The sequence below is a fragment of the Pleurodeles waltl genome, chromosome 9 (assembly GCF_031143425.1).
Source record: "Pleurodeles waltl isolate 20211129_DDA chromosome 9, aPleWal1.hap1.20221129, whole genome shotgun sequence".
NCBI classification, from domain to species: domain Eukaryota; kingdom Metazoa; phylum Chordata; class Amphibia; order Caudata; family Salamandridae; genus Pleurodeles; species Pleurodeles waltl.
This window is the reverse complement of record NC_090448.1, coordinates 464667163-464689212: the sequence shown is the minus strand read 5'-3', so window position 1 is coordinate 464689212 and position 22050 is coordinate 464667163. Positions and strand designations below refer to the sequence as shown.

General features: G+C 43.6%; 1 protein-coding gene across 1 annotated transcript in view; it reads left to right on the top strand.

Moving 5' to 3' along the window:
• LOC138259506 (tumor necrosis factor alpha-induced protein 2-like) overlaps positions 1-22050 on the top strand; it is a 197207-nt gene that overhangs the window by 139410 nt on the left and 35747 nt on the right. Inside the window, exons 7-8 of the mRNA XM_069207293.1 lie at positions 2174-2272; positions 11592-11721. Of these exons, the coding sequence (XP_069063394.1) occupies positions 2174-2272; positions 11592-11721 (229 nt within the window). The remainder of the gene's footprint in view (positions 1-2173; positions 2273-11591; positions 11722-22050) is intronic.

Here is a 22050-nt window from a genome sequence, read left to right as displayed (position 1 = left end):
ATGCCGCAAACTGGGATTTTTGCAGTTTGCGACATGCAAACGGCTTACTACATCTGGCCCTTAATTTCAAGAGTCAAGGTATTGAGAGATTGAATTGGTGATACGGCTTGTTAAAACGCCTCTTTCTTCTTAGATAGTGTTACTAATTATTAAGGGAAGCCTGGGGTAGATGCTGCTTCCCCTGGTTGGCCCTTAGGTATGCCTACAATAGCTTTTTCTGCCCATAGTTCCATGATGGTAGAGACAAAGACAGAAAGTGGTACAGTCTAAAAGTGTCTTATTTAATCTTTGCCCTGCCCTCACCCACTACCTCTCAAATTGTATTGACTTGATGTACATGCACACACACAACCCATTTTGAGACATATATTTTGTATGTAATGTATACGGATTTTACCTAATGTGTGAGAAGGTACAACAGTTTGATCCTAATTACCTATATTTATAGTTATACGTCATAAATATTTGTCCTAAATAACATTTATAAAATTTAGTTCCTGTTGGTATAGATATTCTATTATTAACTTCAATGAGTTGACATTTGTGTAGATGATACTTAGGAGAAGAAATGTATATCAGACGATATTGTGTCAGTGGTATTCTGGTACCACACCATATTGGCGTCTTTGAGTTCTGCTCCACGAGAGATATAACCAAAAGAGATTGTCAGTATATCCTTGTGAGATCTCAATGAGGAGAACTGGCATTTCCTGGAGCTGCCCTGAACCTCTAGCATGACTTTGGCCCTCGTTTATGGACTTCCCACTTATTGGATGCACAGATTATTCTTGTTCTGAATGCATGGACCTGACACCTAACTATGCCGTGGTTCTGAATGCATAATGTTATGTTAAAAAGTGCAGGAAGATGTTGATCAGTAAGCCTGACAGTATGTACTGTTTGGGACAATGTGGACCAGCATCTGTGGTCATAACTCTAAGACTAACCATTGGCTATGGAAGGGAGTACCTCACCTTTGATGGTGCCAAAGGCCTCTGTAGCCCTCCATGAGGGTGAGGTAAGAGTGGCCTCTCCAGAAAGTCTTTAGAAACTATACATAATCCTGTCTCCAGCAAAGATGATTCTTGAGCACCAGACAGATCTGTAGTGTCTACATCGATGCTCAGAAAGAGCAGTTTTGGTAAAGGACTGAAGGAATCCTGTACACATTCCCTGCTAAAGTTCCCACAATCCCCTGAAAATCAAAGCTCATGAGCATTCTTTATCAAATCAGGATAACTGATAGTTCATCCTCTGGCATGTAATAAATTTAGAACTTGTTCACAACTCATAGCACCCCTGCTATGTTCTTGCTGCATTGCAGTGAATCCTTTAAATTCATAACTGCAATAAACTGCACCTACGTGTGCAAGAAATCCTATGACATTATTCTGCCTTTGATAACAGACAAAAGTAAAATCTCACTCAGCGACCTTCTAGACCAATGGCCTTTTAACTTTTTAACGCCACACCCCAAAAACAATCAGTGAGCATCCCCCAAAATGAAAAACGTTTTTTCTCACAATCATTCTATACTATTAGCAGTCCTGAACAAATTTAAATCGTCAAATAGTGCAGTTATGTTCATTTATCCCTTTTGAAAATGCAATCGAATACGTGCTTATAAACATTCTCTTGTCAGCAAGGCCTCCTCAAAGGTCTAAAGTATGCATAACGTTATCCTGTATGCGAATTATGTGGAGGGGATTTGGAGTTTATTTACCCCCCCCCCACCCGCCACACACACACTCAGCTCCCCCCATCCACAACATGAGTGACTAAGGACGCTGCTGGTGTCCGTTCGGAGAGTTGATCTCTGCCACTGTTTCCTCTCTCTGATTTCACTGCGTTTGTCTCTGTCCCCAGGAACAAAAATAAATGGTCCTCTTGGCCTGAGGCTGGCGCCCCTCGCTCCCCCAGAGGAAGTAACACCGTACAGTTTAAAGACCTGTATGGCACATGCTTTTGGCTCACAAGACACCGAAATAAAAATTCGCAGTGTATTCATGCCTTTACTTTTCACCGTGGCCAGCTGTGCTGTTTCTATACCTTCTGAAACCATGTGGTTGTACTTGATAGCGTAAACATGTCGGACGCGACTACCACAGGCATGGATAAAGACGGGCTTATTTGAAGACTTGAACGTTAACTTTTGTTTATATTTTTTCAATAGGTTCAAGTTGAAGTTTGAAAAGTTTGTGGAGGAAAATAGAAATCATGCATATTTTCTACCCATTGTAATTGCCAATCTCAACAGTTCTGGCGATTACAGGTGAGTTTGACTGACTGACTGGATACTTAGAAGTTAACAACATTCATGAAATCCAACTGTTGAGCTGCTTGTTGGTTTTATTTTTGGCAGTGGAAAGATGTGCCCATGCCCTCTACACTTGGGGACCCCACCATAAGATTGTTACCCGATATGCCTATGGCAAAAACTGCAGATTTATTCTGTAATTCGTATTTGAGTACGCCAGACCAAAAGTTATCCCATCCCCGCCTGCCACCTTCCACTGTAGCCATGTACCACTCTGTGAATCCAGCCCATGGTGCTTGTTTTATTGCTAGAGCATGTTGAAAAGGGTTACTTTTTGTAATTGATCACTGCTGGGTTTTACGTTCCTGCTCACATACTCTAAAAACTCAGACCCTAATTTATACTTTCTTAGCGCCGCTTTTGCGTCATTTTTTTATGCAAAAGCAGCACAACCTTACAAAATATAATTGAATTTTGTAAGTTTGCGCCGCTTTTGCATCATTTTTTGATGCAAAAGCGGTGCAAACTTACAGAATATAATTGAATTTTGTAAGTTTGCGCCGCTTTTGCGTCAAAAAATGACACAAATGCGGCGCTAAAAAAGTATAAATCAGGCCCTCAGTCACCTCAAGGTATTTTGATGTCATGGGGACAGTACACTATTTTCTCCTCCCTTTTCTTTATTCTTCTCAATGCTATCCCACATATGGCTACCCCAGATGTATCATGTTTTCATTCCTCCCCTCTACATCTCCTTCTGCGGCGGCCCCTGACACTTTTTCTGCCATTTCACTTATCTACTTTCTGCTCTTTGTCCCTCACCTTTTGTTTACTGCAGCTTCCTCTTTTCAATGCTGTGTCCTCTTCTAAGTTCCTCCTCTCTCCAAACGTTTTTCTAGGTTCTTGCATCCTGTCTTTAGCCTCACCTTGTCCATTTTCTCTCCTCTGCTACTCATGCTTCTACTTTTCTCACTACTCTCATATCATCCCTTTGTCATTTTCCATTTCCACCCTCTTTCTTTTCTCCATCTAGGGTCCTTGCCCACGATCCTTTCTTGTTTTTTTTTAGGATTTTGTTCTGCCTGCGTTCTGTGTAGATATTTGTTTTTCACAGAAGATTTGGAAGGTCCTTCTGTCTACCCGTCTCAGATGTTTTTTCTTGGAGGTAGATTCCCTTTGTGTCACCTTTGGTTTTGCTGGCAAGCACAACAGAATACATTTTACTGCCTTGGGTCACTGTATCCAGTTGCCCATTCCCTTGGCATGTTGGCATCGGTGTCTGCTGAATCCAAGTTGATTCAGGGTTCTTCCAACAGTGTGATTTTACCTCCTTGACACCTGTTAAAAGCAGGTGGTGACCTCGTGAGGTGCTTCAGTGGTAGTTATTTATGCCTGGTATTTTTGGCTATCCGTGGTTGATTGATAGTTCTGCTTGGATAGATTTAGGCAATATAAGCAATGGGACTAGGAAGACTACCAAGGAAATAATTACTTTCCGATTATCTTGATTACTCTGGGTTCTAGTCTTCCTCATCACACTCTTTGCACCGGACCCTCTCTGACCTTTTTGGTTCTATCTCAGGGAAAAAACAGTTGTTTGCTCAAAACCTATTCTAAGGGTGGTTCCTATCTGTAGTTCTCAGTACAAGGAGAAAACAAAGAAAATGGGCTAGGTATAATATTTGTTAAGAGAATCGTTTTTAGGGTTACAAGAAGAAAATCATGATCCTTAGATTAGGCAAACCACATTTTATCCTTTCTTCCTTTCTTTCTTCCTTTCTTTCTTTCTTTCTTTCTTTCTTTCTTTCTTTCTTTCTTTCTTTCTTTCTTTCTTTCTTTCTTTCTTTCTTTCTTTCTTTCTTTCTTTCTTTCTTCTCATGATCCTATGACTCATTACCCTCGGCCCCCTCAGTTGCTATCTCTATCCTCTTCCTTCTGTCTTGTTTTACTCCTTTTCCATTTTTCGCCCCTTTATATCATCCTCTATTTTCACTGAAAATCTGCCATTTCCTTTGTTCCCTGGATCCTGCCAAAGTGCTGTTCACCTGAGGTGCACTGCTTCTGATTCATACAGATGATTTGCGTGGCACACCCTTACGTTGTTTAGACAGTTCCTCTGCCAGGAATTATGCAATCAAGGAAAATGTGCCCTCTGTCCCGTGAGTAGAATGTAAAACACAGACCTCCTTAGAATGCAATTGGGCCAGGTGTTAATGCACCTGCCGCATTAATGAAATCTATGCCCCTACCTGGCCCTCCTCACCTTTTTACCCCAGAGCTGTCATCTGTGTTTTACATGACAGGTCTCTGAATGTCTCAGCCCCTGATTTGGTATTTAGGAGCAAACAAGCTCTAGCCTTGGAGTTCCCTTTCAATTTGCTGGATTGCTTGGCTCAGGAATCTCCAACCTTTCCTATAGTAAGAGCTACGTCTGATTACTGGGGTTCAATAAGAATTCCTAAAGGCCAAGTAACTTATACTTTTCCCTTGGAGTACCACAGCCTAACTTATTGGCAGATGAGCTGTGTTACAAAAGGTTTACCTTTGGTGCTCTCAAGGATCAGTTTGTCCCTTTGTGCTTGTGTCTCATTGGCAAGCAAGACATTGGATGACACCGCTCTCATTTTGAGAGCTAAGGTCTGAACATTGGATGACACCGCTCTCATTTTGAGAGCTAAGGTCTGAACATTGGATGACACCACTCTCATTTTGAGAGCTAAGGTCTGAAACCCTTCGGCTATCTAGCTAATTGCTCGGTAGTCCTTTGAATAATGTCCACAACAAGCAAATCAGATAAATCCTAAAACATACACTGTACTTTTAAGTAGGTCCATAATTTCTAATACATTTTGCAAGGCACATGCAGACTTCGTTGCTGTCCAAAAATAAATTTGTCTCTGCAGTCAACCCCACAGAATTTACTTGTCCAAGAATCAATGTACACAAATAAATTCATGAAGAGCTTGCTTTAAAAAGCTAACGGCTCCTAAAGAAAGAAAATACAGAGGAGAAGAAAAGAAAAAAGAAAACAGAAAGGACAGAATGAAGAAAGCAAGACAAAAAAGAAGGAAGAAAGGACGTGGAGGGAAACAAAGAATAAACAAAGAGTAAGGAAAAAAATGCACATGAAGGAAAGAAAGAGAGACGAGAAAGAAAGTGAAAGAAACAAGAAAAAGATGAAGCGAGAGCACAAAAAGAAAAGAAGAAAGATTGGAAAGGGAAAAAGAGGGAGCCAACAAGAAAGAAAGAAGAAGAAGAGAGAAAAACAATGAACTATAAAGGGGAAAAGAGAAGGGACGGGAGAGAGAAAGACAGAAAAAGAAAGGAAGATAAAACAAATGAGAACAAAAGAAAAAATGGAGAGAGCGAACAGAGAAGAATGAAAGAATTGCAGAAAAGGAGCAACAAAAGCATAACTAAAGAAAGTTTGAGAATGAGGGAGGAAGCAATTTAAACATTATGACTGAAAGGAGCAAAGAAGGGAGCTGGAAGACAAGAAGGGAGAAAAAGAAAGGATAGCAAAAAGAGAGAAACAGAAAGGTGTGATTGAAATAAATAAAAGGGAGAAAGTAAGAAAGGAAAGAAGAAAGACTTATGGAAGCTAAAGCCAACATTCACTCAAACAAATTCTGAAAGCCACAAATCTTTCCCAGGCTTTGTTTTCAGTGATCAAGTGGCTTCAAAGTATTCCTCCTCAAGTGGAAGCCACTAGGTTCAATTTGAAATGTAACCATATTGCTGATTTTTTTATTCATAAAATTGAAGATATTTAGGGTCTGATTTATTTCTTGACATTGTGTATACTCCATTGCAACAGCAATAAAGTATACATAGCACCAAGATAAAGGTTCACCCGCCTGATTTTCACACCAACATCCCTTAAGTTTGATTATGGCGGTGACAAATGGCCATATGTCCATCCACCTGATTAGGCTAGGTAGACATCGAGACATATTTTTACTGTCCATCACCAACATGCAAACCCTGGTGGTAAGGAACAGCTAAATAGGAATAATGCTCCTCCTCACATGGGAGATAACGTCTGGCAAGGGGAGCAATATCTTTTTAATTTTAATCCCACTCCTGGATTTTCTTTCTGAAAATAAAAAAGAAAACTGTTTAGTGCCGGGCTCCATCATGTAGCCAGAGCCCTGCACCAAACAGCAGAGAACATTGACAGGAATTGCCGTTTTTAGAGATTGTCGGTCTTTCCCATATTAAAAAACACAAGACTTGGACTCCAAAGTATTGTCCAACTGTAGATGAGCCTCTCAATTGCATTTTCTCAGCAAAGTTCTCAAAAAGAGGTGTTCCAACAGCTGTCCAGTTTTGTTACAAGTAATATTCTTCTCAATGTGGCACAGATGGGCTTCTGTGCAGATCACAGCATAGAGTTTGTCCTAGTCTCAGTTTTAGATGACCTGAGATTATTAGCCAATTCAGAGATAGCCCTGCTGTGCTAGTATTCTTTGACTTAAGCATAGCCTTTGACACCATTAAACATTCAGTTTTCCTCACCATACTGCAGAACTTGGTATTGGTTGTTCGGCCTGAGACTTGCTTAAGAATTTTCTAACAAATAGATCCTTTTGATTGATGTTAGCCCCATTAGAATTTTTTTCGAGGCCCTGCTCATGTTGTATTCCTTAGGACTCAATTCTTTCACCATTACTTTTCAACTTTTGCCTGATTCCTCTGGCGCACCTGATTGAAAATTTTGAACTAAAATATTTTTCTCTGTGCTGATGACATCCAAGTAATTGCTAGCTTTAATAATGGAGACATCAAGTTTCCCTTAAATCTCTATACGTGTCTGGCCAGCATTCAACTCACGATAAGCTTCAACCATCTTAAGCTAAACTGAAGTAAAACGAGGATTTGGAGTATTTCAAAACCAACAACCCCTCTACCAATCAATTTTTGGCCTCTCAGTTTTGGCTCACTCCCCCTCAATGGGTCTGGCAGTTAAGAACCTTGTTGTGAAGAACCACGTCTCAATAACTTTATCTGAAGAAGGAACTACAGTGAACAAAACTTGCTTGTTCCAGCATCACGGCCTTAAACGAGTACTCTACCTGTTTATCCCTGCCCAGAAATCACAATTGTGTATGCTTATATTTCATCACATTTAGATTACTGTAACACTATGTACTTGGCAGGGGTGGCTCTTCCATAGGGGTGGAGGAGCGTTGCCCTCCCCGCCAGCAGCGGCAGCTGCAAACCTCTTCCGGAAAAACGATCATAAACTGCATTTATGATCGTTTTTGGGGAACGTGGCGTGGCCACGGGGATGACATGCACTGAGTGAGAGTGCTCAGCACTCTCCGTCAGAGCGCATCTGTGTTTGGCCGGCCGTCTTGGTCCGGACATGCACACAGGGGTAGTAGGCTGTGTTGCCGGGCTGGAGAGAGCCTGTACAGGCTCCCAGTCTTCATGGGAGCGCCCTGGCTGGGCGCTCCCAGCCAATCCTGATGATGCTGTAAGGAGGAGGCTGAGCATCATCACAGGAGCGTAGCTAAGTGGTTTTAAACAAATTATTTTGTATTTAATTTATTTAAACCCCCGCGCGCTTGTGCCACCCCTTTTCATTAGTGCGAGCCACGACTGGTACTTGGCACTACCTGCATTACTCTCCAAGAAAATGAAACAGATTTAAATTCAAATTTTTGCTTTTTGGCTATCTAGCAGTACTCAGCACACGTTTCACATTTCAGTCTTGTCTTGTCTTGACTGCACTGGTTGCTGGTGAAAAAAATAATTATGTTCAAATCATCATGGCAGGCTCACAAGGCAGTCAATTCACCCAACAGTTTTTATTTTAGGTCCCGTTTTAGGCAGTATCTTCCTAGTTGCACCTCAAGGTCAGTTTCTCATTGTAATGTAATGGTTCCTGGGGTTTAACAATGATTATCAGTAATTGAAGAATGAGTCCATACTAGACCTGGTTTTAACACCAAGATACCTTAGGAGGGTGGCAGATACACTCTACAAGAAAGCAAAAACATAAACAAGCATTGTTAGAAATGGGGTTTCTGTTTGGCTAGGGTATACACCTCAGCCAGGCAGAATCCACCCACTCTAGTCAGGGCAAGGGAGTTACACGTCCAAAATAACCCCTGCTCAGCCCCTTGGTAGCTTGGCACAAGCAGTCAGGCCTATCCCAGAGGCAATGTGTAAAGCGTTTGCACAACACACACAACACACGTGATGCAATATCCTCACCAAAAAGGAAACACAACACCAGATTATATGAAAATATACTGTATTGTACACAACACAATTATTAGACTAAACATCACATATCAGTAGTATCCTGCCACCTTAGCAGTTGTCAGAACATTACACATTAGTTACTCTGCAAACTAGCAGTAGTCACAAATAACACACAGGTTACTCAGTATTCTGCAACATAAGCAGTAGTCAGGAAACACGTTATTACACCAAAGCACGTCATAAGAATATGATAAACGCCCATAGTAGGAACATTAAAAAGCATGTGGCAAGTTAGAAAAACATATTAGCATGTCATGCCCATAACAGGAACATTTGCATACACATATGAAGGCATCCTAAACAGATAGGCAACATATAAATTAGCAAAGTCTTTAGAAAGAACTTAGATCATATGTATTGGTCCTTTAGGAAATACATGTAAAAGATGAGCTCCAAGTATGCTGCCAAGGGATTCTTCTCGTGCCCCGGGGGCAAAGAACAGCATGCTCGCTCGCGCTTAGGCCAGCAACTTCCCCCGTGCTGCAGCAGTGATTTCCTTGGCATAAAAACTAAACGCTTTTCGTAGCACACCAGCAAGGGGAAAGCGCTTCCAAGCGCTAACGAAATCCCCCACAGAGCACTTTTCCAAGCGCTAATCTCAGCCCAAAATGGTGAAGCACCCCTTGTGCTTCAGGGTGACATGCAGGGGTCAGGGGCCACAGCACCCTGCCCCTGGGGAGCAAAAGCTTGCAAGAAAAGGCCCACAGGTGAAGGGCCCGTCAACAGGTCAGCACAAGCAGTATGTAGCAAGTGGCAAGTCCTCTTTAGTGACCAAGCAGGTCACAGGTCAGCACAGCAGCAGTCGTCCATGGCGGTTCCTGGTGGGTTCTCCCAGCAGTCTGTGTCCAGTTCCAGGTAAGTTCAAAGAGTCTCCAAATTGTGGGGAAAATTCCCCTGTACTTATACTCAGTCTTACAATGTTTTGCAATGGTCAGGAGAGGAGGTTCCAGACAGTTACAACTGGTTCAGGGAGTGCCCCCTCTCTCTTTCAGCACAGGCTCCAAACATCAGTGGGGGGTTAACGACCCTATTGTGTGAGGCCAGGGCACAGCCTTTACAAATGTAGGCTTTCCCTGCCTCTCCCTTCTCTCAGCCCAGGAAGACTATTCAGTATGCAGATGCACCTCTGTGACACCTCCACCCTCCCTGTGTACAGGTTGTCTGAAAAGTATGCACAAAGCCCCAACTGTCACTCTGCCCAGACATGGATTGGAGTCAAGCTGCAAAACACCAGAGTCAGGGCGTACCTTAGGGGTTGCTTACATGTAGTAAAAAGGGAGTTCTGGGCCTGGCAAGTAAATTTAGATGCCAGGTCCCTGTGGCAGAAAACTGCACACACAGGCCTTGCGCTAGCAGGTCTGAGACAGGTTTGAAAGCCCACTTCAGGGGGTGGCGCAAGCAGTGCTGCCGGCCCACTAGTAGTATTTAATTTACAGGCCCTGGGTGTAACGATACCACTGTACAAGGGACTTATAGGTAAATTAAATATGCCAATTAGGTATAAGCTTTAGATCGGAGAGCACCTGCACTTTTAGCACTGGTCAGCAGTGATAAAGTGCTCAGAGTCCTAGAACCAACAGCGAGAGGTCAGAAAAACCAGCAGGAAGGAGGCAAAAAGACTGGGGATGACCCTGTGTAAGGAAAAAGTCCAACAAGCATGCACAGAGAGAAAAGAAAAACAGAAAAGGGAGAGAAAAAGGAAGAAAAAGGAGTAAGAAGGAGATAGAAAGGAGGACAGAGAAAAGGAGAAAAAGAAAAAAGAAGAGAAGGTATGAAAGAGAAAGTGACAGAAAAAGACAGCACTGGTAAAAAATACAAAGAGAAAAAAACAAAACAAAACAAAGAGAGAAGCAAAGAAGCCTTTGTTTGTTTTGCAGTGCGGCAAACTATTCCTGATAACATGCCCAGTAAGAGATGTACTTCAGCAGAAGGGCTAGTTGGCTAATAATTTACTTTTCCACTTTTTTCTGTTCGTTCTTCATCTTTTTTACTTTTTATCTATCCTTATATTTCAAATCATAACTTTAGGTTAAAGTAATTCTAATCCTTCTTTCTGGTTGCAAATATGAATCATATTGTCTGTGATGTTCATTAAAACTAAACGGTTTTTATACCAACTCTAAGTAAACCTGTAATTGTTATTGTCTTTTTTAATTGTCATTTTTTAATGTAGGCCTACGGCCACAACCTTTAGGGAGCATTCTTTCCTTTTCATGTGCTTGTTCTTATGCTCTTATGCTTCCCATAAAATATAAATATTCCTCGACCCAGCCTGTGAAGACCAGACCTAATGGCTTTGCTAATTATGTTTAAATGTGTACTCACAACCAACTCAATTGCATCGTGCCTGATGTAAAAAATGAGACTTGCCAAGCAAAAGACAATTTTATGTTGATATACCCACGTGGTGTGCTACAGATATACACTAACCATGCCATGCCTGCATTATTTACCTATATTCACCAAGCAACTGTCTACTCACATTTATTTCCTGTTAACTTCCTGGAACACTCGAGCAATGGTACACGTTGCTTCATAATATTGGTATCAATGCCTCTCTACCCTAGGGCAGGCGAAAACGGAATTGCGAAGTTAGGATTCATTGCTCTATTTCTTCGTTGTGTGTGTACTGAACACCTTCTGGCAAACGTGATCTTCTAGAACATCAAGGACTGGTATTTTTAAATTGTGAATGAAGTTCTAAAATGTTTCTCTCTTGGGTGAAAATTAAATTGTTGATGAAGTTGCCCTTTGCTTTATTATTTTTACTTCTAAAACATCTATAGTTGGATGTGGTGTTTTAATTGTTATTCTGAATTTTACAATCATACCCTTAGTAGAAATTAGCTTTTCTACATGGAGTAGCTTTAAAATATTTCACACATTATCAGTTTTATCAAAATACGTGGTAACTACTATCTAGCGTCAAAACATTTTAAGCGAAGACTGATAAAATCAACACAGCACATTTGCACTACATTTTCTAGACTGCAATTGAATTTAATGAGCTGTCACATTTTTTATCCATGTATTTCTGACAAATTGTTTCTTGAAATTCCAGAGACTATATCGGAACTCTTGAAAACCGCCCCATTGAAGATGAAGTAAAATGGTATGTCTGGAACATACTGAGCGACATTGAAAGGATTGGATTTGAGGCGCTCCTTCAAGACTTGTATCTAGACTTAGAGGTGCATAAACTTTGTGATTTGTTCAAAGCACAAAAGTTACAACAGTAATGAAGTTTGACATTTGGTCACTGTAGGAAAGTACCATCTTGCCTGGCATGTTACCCCCAATTTTACTGTATGTATGTTTGTTTTTGCCTATGTGTCACTGGGATCCTGCTAGTCAGGACCCCAGTGCTCATAAAGTAGGCCCTGTATGTATTCCCTGTGTGGTGCCTAACTGTATCACTGAGGCTCTGCTAACCAGAACCACAGTGTTTATGCTCTCTCTGCTTTTAAAATTGTCACTGCAGGCTAGTGACTAATTTTACCAATTCTGATTGGTGCACTGGAACATCCTTATAATTCCCTAGTATATGGTACCTAAGTACCCAGGTTATTGGGGTTCCAGGAGATCCCTATGGGCTGCAGCATTTCTTTTGCCACCCATAGGGAGCTCAGACAATTCTTACACAGGACTGCCACTGCAGCCTGAGTGAAATAACGTCCACGTTATTTCACAGCCATTTTACACTGCACTTAAGTAACTTATAAGTCACCTATGTGTCTAATCCTCACTTAGTGAAGGTTAGGTGCCAAGTTACTTAGTGTGAGGGTACCCAGGCACTAGCCAAGGTGCCCCCACATTGTTCAGGGAAATTTTCCCCGGACTTTGTGATTGCGGGGACACCATTACACGTGTGCACTACATATAGGTTAATACCTATATGTAGTGTCACCATGGTAACTCAGAACATGGCCATGTAACATGTCTAGGATCATGAAATGGTCACCCCAATACCATTCTGGTATTGGGGGGACAATTCCATGCATCCGCGGGTCTCCAGCATAGAGCCCGGGTACAGCCAAACTAACTTTCCGGGGTCTCCTCTGCAGATACCGCTGCTGCCAATCCCTCAGACAGGTTTCTGCCACCCTGGGGCCTGGGCAGCCAGGTCCCAGGAAGGCAGAACAATGGATTTCCTCTGAGAGAGGGTGTTACACCCTCTCCCTTTGGAAATAGGTGTGAAGGGCCTAGGAGGAGTAGCCTCTCCTAGCCTCTGGAAATGCTTTGAAGGGCACAGAAGGTGCCCTCCTTGCATAAGCCAGCCTACACTGGTTCAGGGATCCTTCCAGCCCTGCTCTGGTGTGAAACTGGACAAAGGAAAGGGGAGTGACCAGTCCCCTGACCAGCACCTCCCAGGGGAGGTGCCCAGAGCTCCTCCAGTGTGTCCCAGACCTCTGCCATCTTGGATGCAGAGGTGTGAGGGCACAATGGGCAGCTCTGAGTGGCCAGTGCCAGCAGGTGACGTCAGAGACCCCTCCTGATAGGTGCTTACCTTTCTCTGTAGCCAATCCTCCTCTGTGGGCTATTTAGGGTCTCTCCTGTGGGCATCTCACCAGATAACGAATGCAAGAGCTCACCAGAATTCCTCTGCACTTCCCTCTTCGACTTCTGCCAAGGATCGACCGCTGACTGCTCCAGGACACCTGCATAACCATAACAAAGTAGCAAGAAGACTACCAGCAACATTGTAGCGCCTCAACCTGCAGGCTTTCTCAACTGTTTCCTGGTGGTGCATACTCTGAGGGGTGTCTGCCTTTACCCTGCACTGGAAGCCAAGAAGAAATCTCCCGTGGGTCGACGGAATCTTCCCCCTGCTAACGCAGGCACCAAACTTCTGCATCACCGGCCCTCTGGGGCTCCTCTCATCCTGACGAGCGTGGTCCCTGGAACACAGGAGCTGGGTCCAAGTGTCTCCGACAGTCCAGTGGACCTTCTGTCCAAATTTGGTGGAGGTAAGTCCTTGCCTCCCCACACCAGACAGTAATCCTGTGGACTGTATAAACTGCAGCTGCTCGGGCTTCTGTGCACTTTTGCAAGACTTTCTTTGTGCACAGCCTAGCCCAGGTCCCCAGCACTCCGTCTTGCATTGCCCAACTCGCTGAGTTGAACTCTGACGTCGTGGGACCCTCTTTTGTTTCTCTGAGTTGACCGTCATCTTCTAAGTGCCTGTTCAAGGGCTTCTGCGGGCGCTGCCTGCTTCTGTGTGGGCTTTCCGTGTTGCTGAGTGCCCCCTCTGTCTCCTCCTCTAAGGGACGACCTACTGGTCGTCCCTGGGCTCCCAGCAGCACCAAAATCCTCAACTGTGACTCTTGCAGATAACAAGGCTTGTTTGCAGTCTTTCTGTGTGGAAACAACTCTGCATCCTCCAGCACACCGTGGGACATTCTCTGACCAAAGGAGAAGTTCCTGGCACCTCCCGTTGTTGCAGAATCTTCGGCTTCTTCCACGAGTAGGCAGCCGTCTTGCACCTTCATCCGTGGTTTAGTGGGCTCCTGCCCTGCCCCGGACACTTGCGTGACTCTTGGACTTGGTCCCCTTCCTTTACAGGTCCTCAGGTCCAGGAATCCATCTTCAGTGCTTTGCAGTCAGTTGTTGTCCTTGCAGAATCCCCTATCTCGACTTTACTGTCTTTCTGGGGTTGTAGGGTAACTTTACTCCTACTTTTCAGGGTCTTGGGGTTGGGGTATCTTGGACACCCTTAGTGTTTTCTTACACTCCCAGCGACCCTCTACACACTACACTAGGCCTGGGGTCCATTCGTGGTTTGCATTCCACTTTTGGAGTATATGGTTTGTGTTGCCCCTAGGCCTATTTCTCCCTATGGCATTCTATTGTGATTCTACATTTGTTGTACTACTTTTCCAACTGTTACTTACCTGCTTTTGGTTTGCGTGTGTATATTTTGTGTATTTTACTTACCTCCTAAGGGAGTATATCCTCTGAGATACTTTTGGCATATTGTCACTAAAATAAAGTACCTTTATTTTTAGTAACTCTGAGTATTGTGTTTTCTTATGATATAGTGCTATATGATATAAGTGGGATAGAAGGAGCTTTGAATGTCTCCTAGTTCAGTCTAAGCTGCTCTGCTATAGCTACCTCTATCAGCCTAAGCTGCTAGAACACCTCTATTCTACTAATAAGGAATAACTGGACGTGGCACAAGGTGTACGTACCACAAGGTACCCACTATAAGCCAGGCCAGCCTCCTACAGTCACCACTACTGCATGCTTCCACAGATGGTTCCTTCATGTGCTGAGCAGGAGGTTAAGCTTCCCAAGTTCCTATATCAATAGCAAAAGCCAACATATCCTTACTTACATTCAGCGGTCCACTGTTTCATTATGATGAATTTCTCAAAACTCTGGAGAGCTTCCATCTGACACTTGCCATATTTTTCAATGTGTTGACCTCCACCATACACAATTATTACAACACCTCTCTATCAGGAACCGTTGGGAAAGACTATTCTTGTTACACTGCTTTCATATGAAGGAATGTGAAATGTTTAGAGGGATTACAGCACTCAGTTTGTTAACCAGAGTGTTTGCCATTTGATTCTGTATGTTAACACCTGAAGCCCTCATGTTTTTCTTACTCAGACGTGGATCTGTCTCATATCGCTCAAGTTATACCTCGTCTGGCAGTATAACTAGAACCATATGTCACAGTGAGCACAGGCCCTAGTTTGCATATATCTGTAACACTTGGGACATCAAGGGGTAGATTTAAGACAGTGGCGCCACTTTCCTTGCACCCCTTTGCACCCCCCTACTGCCACCATGTGTGCGCCACATTTAAAATACGGCACACCATGGTGCAGGGTACAGGGCAATAGCATCAGAATTTTTGACGCTATTGATGTACTGTTCAGGAGCTAACCCTGAACAGTACATAGGGGCCCATTGTAACCAAAGGTGTGCCCCATTTTAACCCCTGCTCTGAACAGTCATTAAAAATGATAAAAAAGTGGCACAAATAAATCTTTTAGATTTCTTTGCACCATTTGTCGGCCTCCCTAACGGGGGAACGTCTCCCCCTTTATACATTATGCCTGGCGCAGGCATAATGCGGTGCAAGGGGTTACAAAGTGGCACAAAGCATGCATTGTGCCACTTTGTAAATATGGCACAGAGTTTTTGCCATAATAAATTTGCCACAATAGCGTCAAAAAAAGATGCTAAGGTGGCGACATATGGCTCAGGAGGCTCTTAAATCTGCCCCCAAATGGGGAAAACAACAGAGTGATGTAATGAATGCTTGAGTTATTCTCAGCCATTAGTGATCACTTGGCCTGCATTCCAGTCCATCATTTTTCACCCACTGTGCCATTCTAAACAGGGAGCAGCCATTTTTAAAAATCTTTCTTTGTTCTGCTTCAGTAGGAACAGTCCAGCCTGAACTGCCAAGTAAGGTACCCCCCCAGAAGGGGCACCCAAGCAACCACAGGCTGTTTTTTGCCTACTTAGGCCTTGTTTAGGGTTGCCGCCTGGTTGTGTTTTTTTTACTGGCACAACCAGCATTTTAATGTCCCGGCCTGTACAAAAATTAGCAAAATCACTTTTTCCCCTTAGCAATACATACTTTAAACAGTAAATATGAGAAAATATAACTGTAAAATATGTTCTACAGCTGCCAAAATTATCCCTGACCGACAATTAAAGTACACAAAGATAGGTAATGTTAAAAATGAATAACAAATGATTTTTTATATAGTTCTATTTAAGTACCATGTCAGATATTCTTAAATGTAAACAAATGGCTGGTATTTTTCTGTAGGAAATGTAGCAATCCTAACCTCGTTTGTGAGGCTTAGTTTGACTCCTGTGGCACACTGAGCACAAGATCCACATCTGGGTAAACATGTCACACCTAGAATGTCAAATGGAACAAACAACAAAGTGATGCAAGAAAAGCTCAAATTATTCTCAGCCACTCGTGATCACTCGTAGCTAAATTTCAGTCCGTTATCTTTTTGTTCAGTGTGCCATTCTAGACAGAGACCAGTCACATGTAAATCAGTTTTGTTACTAATCAATTCAGAACAGTTAAACCTGAACTTCCAGGCTGGGTCCTCTTCAGATGGGAATGCAAACAACCTCTTACTGGTTTTGTTCTTCTTAAGCCTTGTCAGTGAAGCACAGCTTGAATCCTGCTGCACAGTGAGCATGTGACTTATGTTTGGCCATACCTGTTGCACTTGGGAAATCAATTGGAACAAATGTGCAAGAGAAGGAATGTTAGAATTAATTTGAGCCATTACTGATCGTTTGGCCGTTTGACAGTCCATCACTGTTTACTGCGATCAGCGGAGAAGTATTGGTGGATTTGTTTAATGAGGCCAGACGGAGATGCCACGTGGAGATGCCCTTCAAGCTCTGAATCACTCTCATTTCGTATGCAGTGATGGGGCATCAGTCCTTAGACTTGTAGGATCCCTAATCCCAGCTCTTATTTTTCTGGAGTGAAAAAACAGGCATAGTCATCTGGCTTAGAAATGAAAGTGCACGTCACCTAATGACTTAGCTACTGCTTGTTTTTGTTTCCAACTGCAATATTTTGTACATGGTTTCACTTACCTTTGAAATCAAGAAAACTAAAGTATTTTTTTTTCTTTGCTCATGATCTTGATTATGCCCTAGTAGAACGGCGTTGTGGTGACTTCATTCTTTCCCGATTAAAGGATGTGATGGAATTGTTTCGACCATCATTTTACCGAGAAAGGTCACAACAAACATAAATCACTGGGGACGTGGGGGTAGGGGACGGGCTGTATAAAAATGCTGCCTGCGCTTGATTTTACTGACTGTGCTTACAATACACTTTCCTTGAGCGCCTCCTGTATGGCGAAACACAAGATTTGATTTACAATATTACAATTTCAAACATGCGGCGCTACAAAAACCACTAAACGCAGAGGCTGGCCCGCCCGTAATTCTGCAGGAGGGAGCAACCACGTCGAGCAACTGCTGAAATACTGCCCAGTCTGCCAAATAAAGATTGGATTAGATTTAGAACACAGTCTGTGATATTCAAAGCTGTCTATAAACAGCCCTGCGTGCGTCTTCGGAGTTGACGTGGCCTATTCCGTCTCAATGTAAGACGACACTGGACAGTGAGACCTGCTCAGCCTAGCATCACGTCGCCCGCCGCCGTGTGTGCCACAGGGTGACCACCTGGCATTGAGGCAAATTCTGGACAGGACTGTAAAAAATTCTGGACAAAGGGTCAAAATTCAGGACAAAAATTCAAGAACAAACGTCAGTTCTACAGACACACGGAAGTTAGGCCATGCCTCACTATGTTGTCAGTGCATTTTTTTTATTTTTTTTTAAACACATCACTACTTATTCACTGTCGTCTTTTTGTGATTGCTTCCTGTTATGCTACATTCAGGGGTCACATTATGTCCTTGTTCCGTAGTAAATGAATGCCCTCCAGTACTGCAGCAAGGTCATCACCCCTACCCATATCTACCCTTGATGAGAAAGTAACAGCAAGATTTTGATTATGTATTTGAACATTTTAAAACCCTTGGCAAACAGTTTGTGACACATTAAAGTAATTAACTGTATGTTAGTTTAAACAAATAGAACAAAAACATCTGGCTTACCCCAATTGCCCATGGACTTTCACCCTAAACAAAAATCAAAGAGGCAGTGCAGATGGTGTGGGCGACAACCTCACACCTAATGTCAGGATGTGAGGTACCCACAACTTGTCTGTAGTCTCACAGCACTAGAGTGTATGTATGGGACTCTACATTTATCTCAGAAATGGGAGCCCGGCCTACCAATCAAAGATAATAAAAGAGGGGGATGAAATCGAGATCAAATGAGAGATCCACTGCAACTGATTCAAAGGGTTGTTGCTAAAAACTGGATACATAAGGAAGAGAAGAACAAGGTGGGACAATTTCTAAAATCAGACAAGATGGGTCCACCAAGACTAACTGAAGGTATTGGTTCCTAGGGAGTTGTCTCTGCACACAGGAGAGAAACAGAAGAGGCAATGTCAGGTGGTTAACCCGTTCTGTGCCCAGGACGTAATGGTTACGTCCTGAGGCACAGTGCTGCTGTGCCCAGGACGTAACCATTACGTCCTGTGCACAGAGCGAGCGCTAGCGCTCCCTCTGTGGGGTTCCTCCCCACCCCCCAAAGTCAGGGACGGAAGGGGAAGCCCTTCCCCTTCCACCCCGACCCTCCCAACCCCCCCTGTGACGTCAGCGTGTGAGCGCGCGCTGATTAGTCACAGGGTCTCCCCCGAACTTCCAGCGCGATTGAAAGAGAAATGCAAAGCATTTCTCTTTCAATCCCATGGGGGAGGCCCGGAGGGGCTTCAAAGGGAAGGAAATGTATTTCCTTCCCTTTGAAGTCTCTCACAGGGTTTCAAAAGCCGGATTGCTTGCAATCTGGCTTTTGAAACCCCACTAAACACCAGGGATTTTTTTTTACTGAAACTGTCAAAAGGGAGCGACCCCTTGGGCAAGGGTCGCTCCCAGGGGGGGCATTTTTTGGGGAAGGCCTTTTCTGCCCCCCTTTTTTTTCTTTTTGTTATGTTTTCTTTTTTTTTTTAGGTGGGGAGCGACCCCTTAGGCAAGGGTCGCTCCCCTAGGGGGCAAATTATATTTAGGCCATTTCTGCCCCCCTTGGGGGCAGATTGGCCTATTTTGATGAGGTCAATCTGCCCCCAAGGGGGGCAGAAACCATTAGACACCAGGGAGGTTTTTTTTTTGCGTGAATTTCACGCAAGCGGAGCGACCCCTTACGCAAGGGTCGCTCCCTGGGGGGGGGAATTATTTTAGGCCATTTCTGCCCCCCCTGGGGGGTAGATAAGCCTATTTTGATTAGGCTGATCTGCCCCCAACGGGGGCAGAAACCACTAGGCACCAGGGATTTTTTTGTTGTTTTTGTTTTACAGGTGGGGAGCGACCCCTTCGACAAGGGTCGCTCCCCTGGAGGGGCAAATTGTATTTAGGCCATTTCTGCCCGCTTTGGGTGCAGATCGGCCGATTTTAGGTCAATCTGCCCCCAAGGGGGGCAGAAACCACTAGGCACCAGGGATCTTGCTTTTGCGCCGTCACGCAAGTGGAGCGACCTTGTAGGCAAGGGTCGCTCCCCTGGGGGACAAATTGTATTTAGACCATTTCTGCCCCCATTGGGGGCAAGTTGGCTGATTGTAGGTCAATCTGCCCCCAAGGGGGGCAGAAACCACTAGGCACCAGGGACCCACACCTCTGTTTTCTTTAAAAAATGTGGATGTGTCCACGTTGCGCTTTGGGGTGTTTCCTGTCGCGGGCGCTAGGCCTACCCACACAAGTGAGGTATCATTTTCATCGGGAGACATGGGGGAACGCTGGGTGGAAGGAAATTTGTGGCTCCTCTCAGATTCCAGAACTTTCTGCCACAGAAATGTGAGGAACATGTGCTTTTTTAGCCAAATTTTGAGGTTTGCAAAGGATTCTGGGTAACAGAACCTGGTCCGCGCCACACAAGTCACCCCATCTTGGATTCCCCTAGATCTCTAGTTTTCAGAAATGCACAGGTTTGGTAGGTTTCCCTAAGTGCCGGCTGAGCTAGAGGCCAAAATCTACAGGTAGGCACTTTGCAAAAAACACCTCTGCTTTCTTAAAAAAATTTGGATGTGTCCACGTTGCGCTTTGGGGCGTTTCCTGTCGCGGGCGCTAGGCCTACCCACACAAGTGAGGTATCATTTTTATCGGGAGACTTGGGGGAACGCTGGGTGGAAGGACATTTGTGGCTCTGTTTTCTGTGATATGTCCACGTTGTGTTTTGGGGCATATCCTGTCGCTGGCGCTAGGCCTACCCACACAAGTGAGGGGAACATAGAATAGCAAAACAAGTGTTATTGCCCCTTGTCTTTCTCTACATTTTTCCCTTCCAAATGTAAGACAGTGTGTAAAAAAGACGTCTATTTGAGAAATGCCCTGTAATTCACATGCTAGTATGGGCACCCCGGAATTCAGAGATGTGCAAATAACCACTGCTTCTCAACACCTTATCTTGTGCCAATTTTGGAAATACAAAGGTTTTCTTGATAGCTATTTTTTACTCTTTATATTTCAGCAAATGAATTGCTGTATACCCGGCATAGAATGAAAACCCACTGCAGGGTGCAGGTCATTTATTGGCTCTGGGTACCTAGAGTTCTTGATGAACCTACAAGCCCTATATATCCCCGCAACCAGAAGAGTCCAGCAGATGTAACGGTATATTGCTTTCGAACATCTGACATTGCAGGAAAAAGTTACAGAGTAAAACGTAGAGAAAAATTTATTTTTTTTTCACCTCAATTTCAATATTTTTCTTTTTCAGTTGTTATTTTCTGTAGGAAACCCTTGTAGGATCTACACAAATTACCCCTTGCTGAATTCAGAATTTTGTCTACTTTTCAGAAATGTTGCGGTTTCTGGGAACCAGTGTTGGTTTCATGCCCATTTCTGTCATTGACTGGAAGGAGGCTGAAAGCACAAAAAATCGTAAAAATGGGGTATGTCCCAGTAAAATGCCAAAATTGTGTTGAAAAATTGGGTTTTCTGATTCAAGTCTGCCTGTTCCTGAAAGCTGGGAAGATGGTGATTTTAGCACCGCAAACCCTTTGTTGTTGCCCTTTACAGGGAAAAAAACACAAGCCTTCTTCTGCAGCCCCTTTTTCCCATTTTAAAAAAAAAAACGAAATTTTCACTGTATTTTGGCTAATTTCTTGGCCTCCTTCTGGGGAACCCACAAAGTCTGGGTACCTCTAGAATCCCTAGGATGTTGGAAAAAAAAAACGCAAATTTGGCATTGCTAGCTTATGTGAACAAAAAGTTATGAGGGCCTAAACACGAACTGCTCCAAATAGCCAAAAAAAGGCTCGGCACAGGAGGGGAAAAAGGCCTGGCAGCGAAGGGGTTAAAGAAGCAACACCCATCCACCTTGGCAAACTCTTCTGGTGCAATGGTCCGCTGTTCGGGCTTGTGAAGGGTGAGCAGGGGCCAGACCCCTTGCAAGGTCGTGCAAGGCAATTGTCCGCTTTGTCCATGTCTTTAAATGGTTTTGAAATTGAGCAAAAGCCAAACTAGTGATCTGGGTTACAATCTTCAAAATATTTGGGTTTTAATTTGCACGTACAAAATGTAAGAATTGTAAAATGTAATTCGTGTTTCTTTAACATATGGCCTGGTTTTCCCCTTTATATACAATTAGATAGCAGATTGAACTGGGAACCAGTTACCTTTTGATACCTAGTCGTTAATATCTACCATTCTCCCACTGATTTGCAGGATGGAAATCTCAACAGAGCGTCATAGTCCCTCCAAACCCAGTTTGCTTGTTGGTCTTCTCTTCTGCTTTTTGTAGTGGGCCACTTGGCACTAGTGAAGATGGTGTGTTACCCCAGTGATAGTATTATTTTGCAAATCTTCCCCTGCTCATCCTTCATCAGACATGCCACACATCTGATTTGGTCACCGCTAAATAACTCTTTCCACTCTAAAGCTACC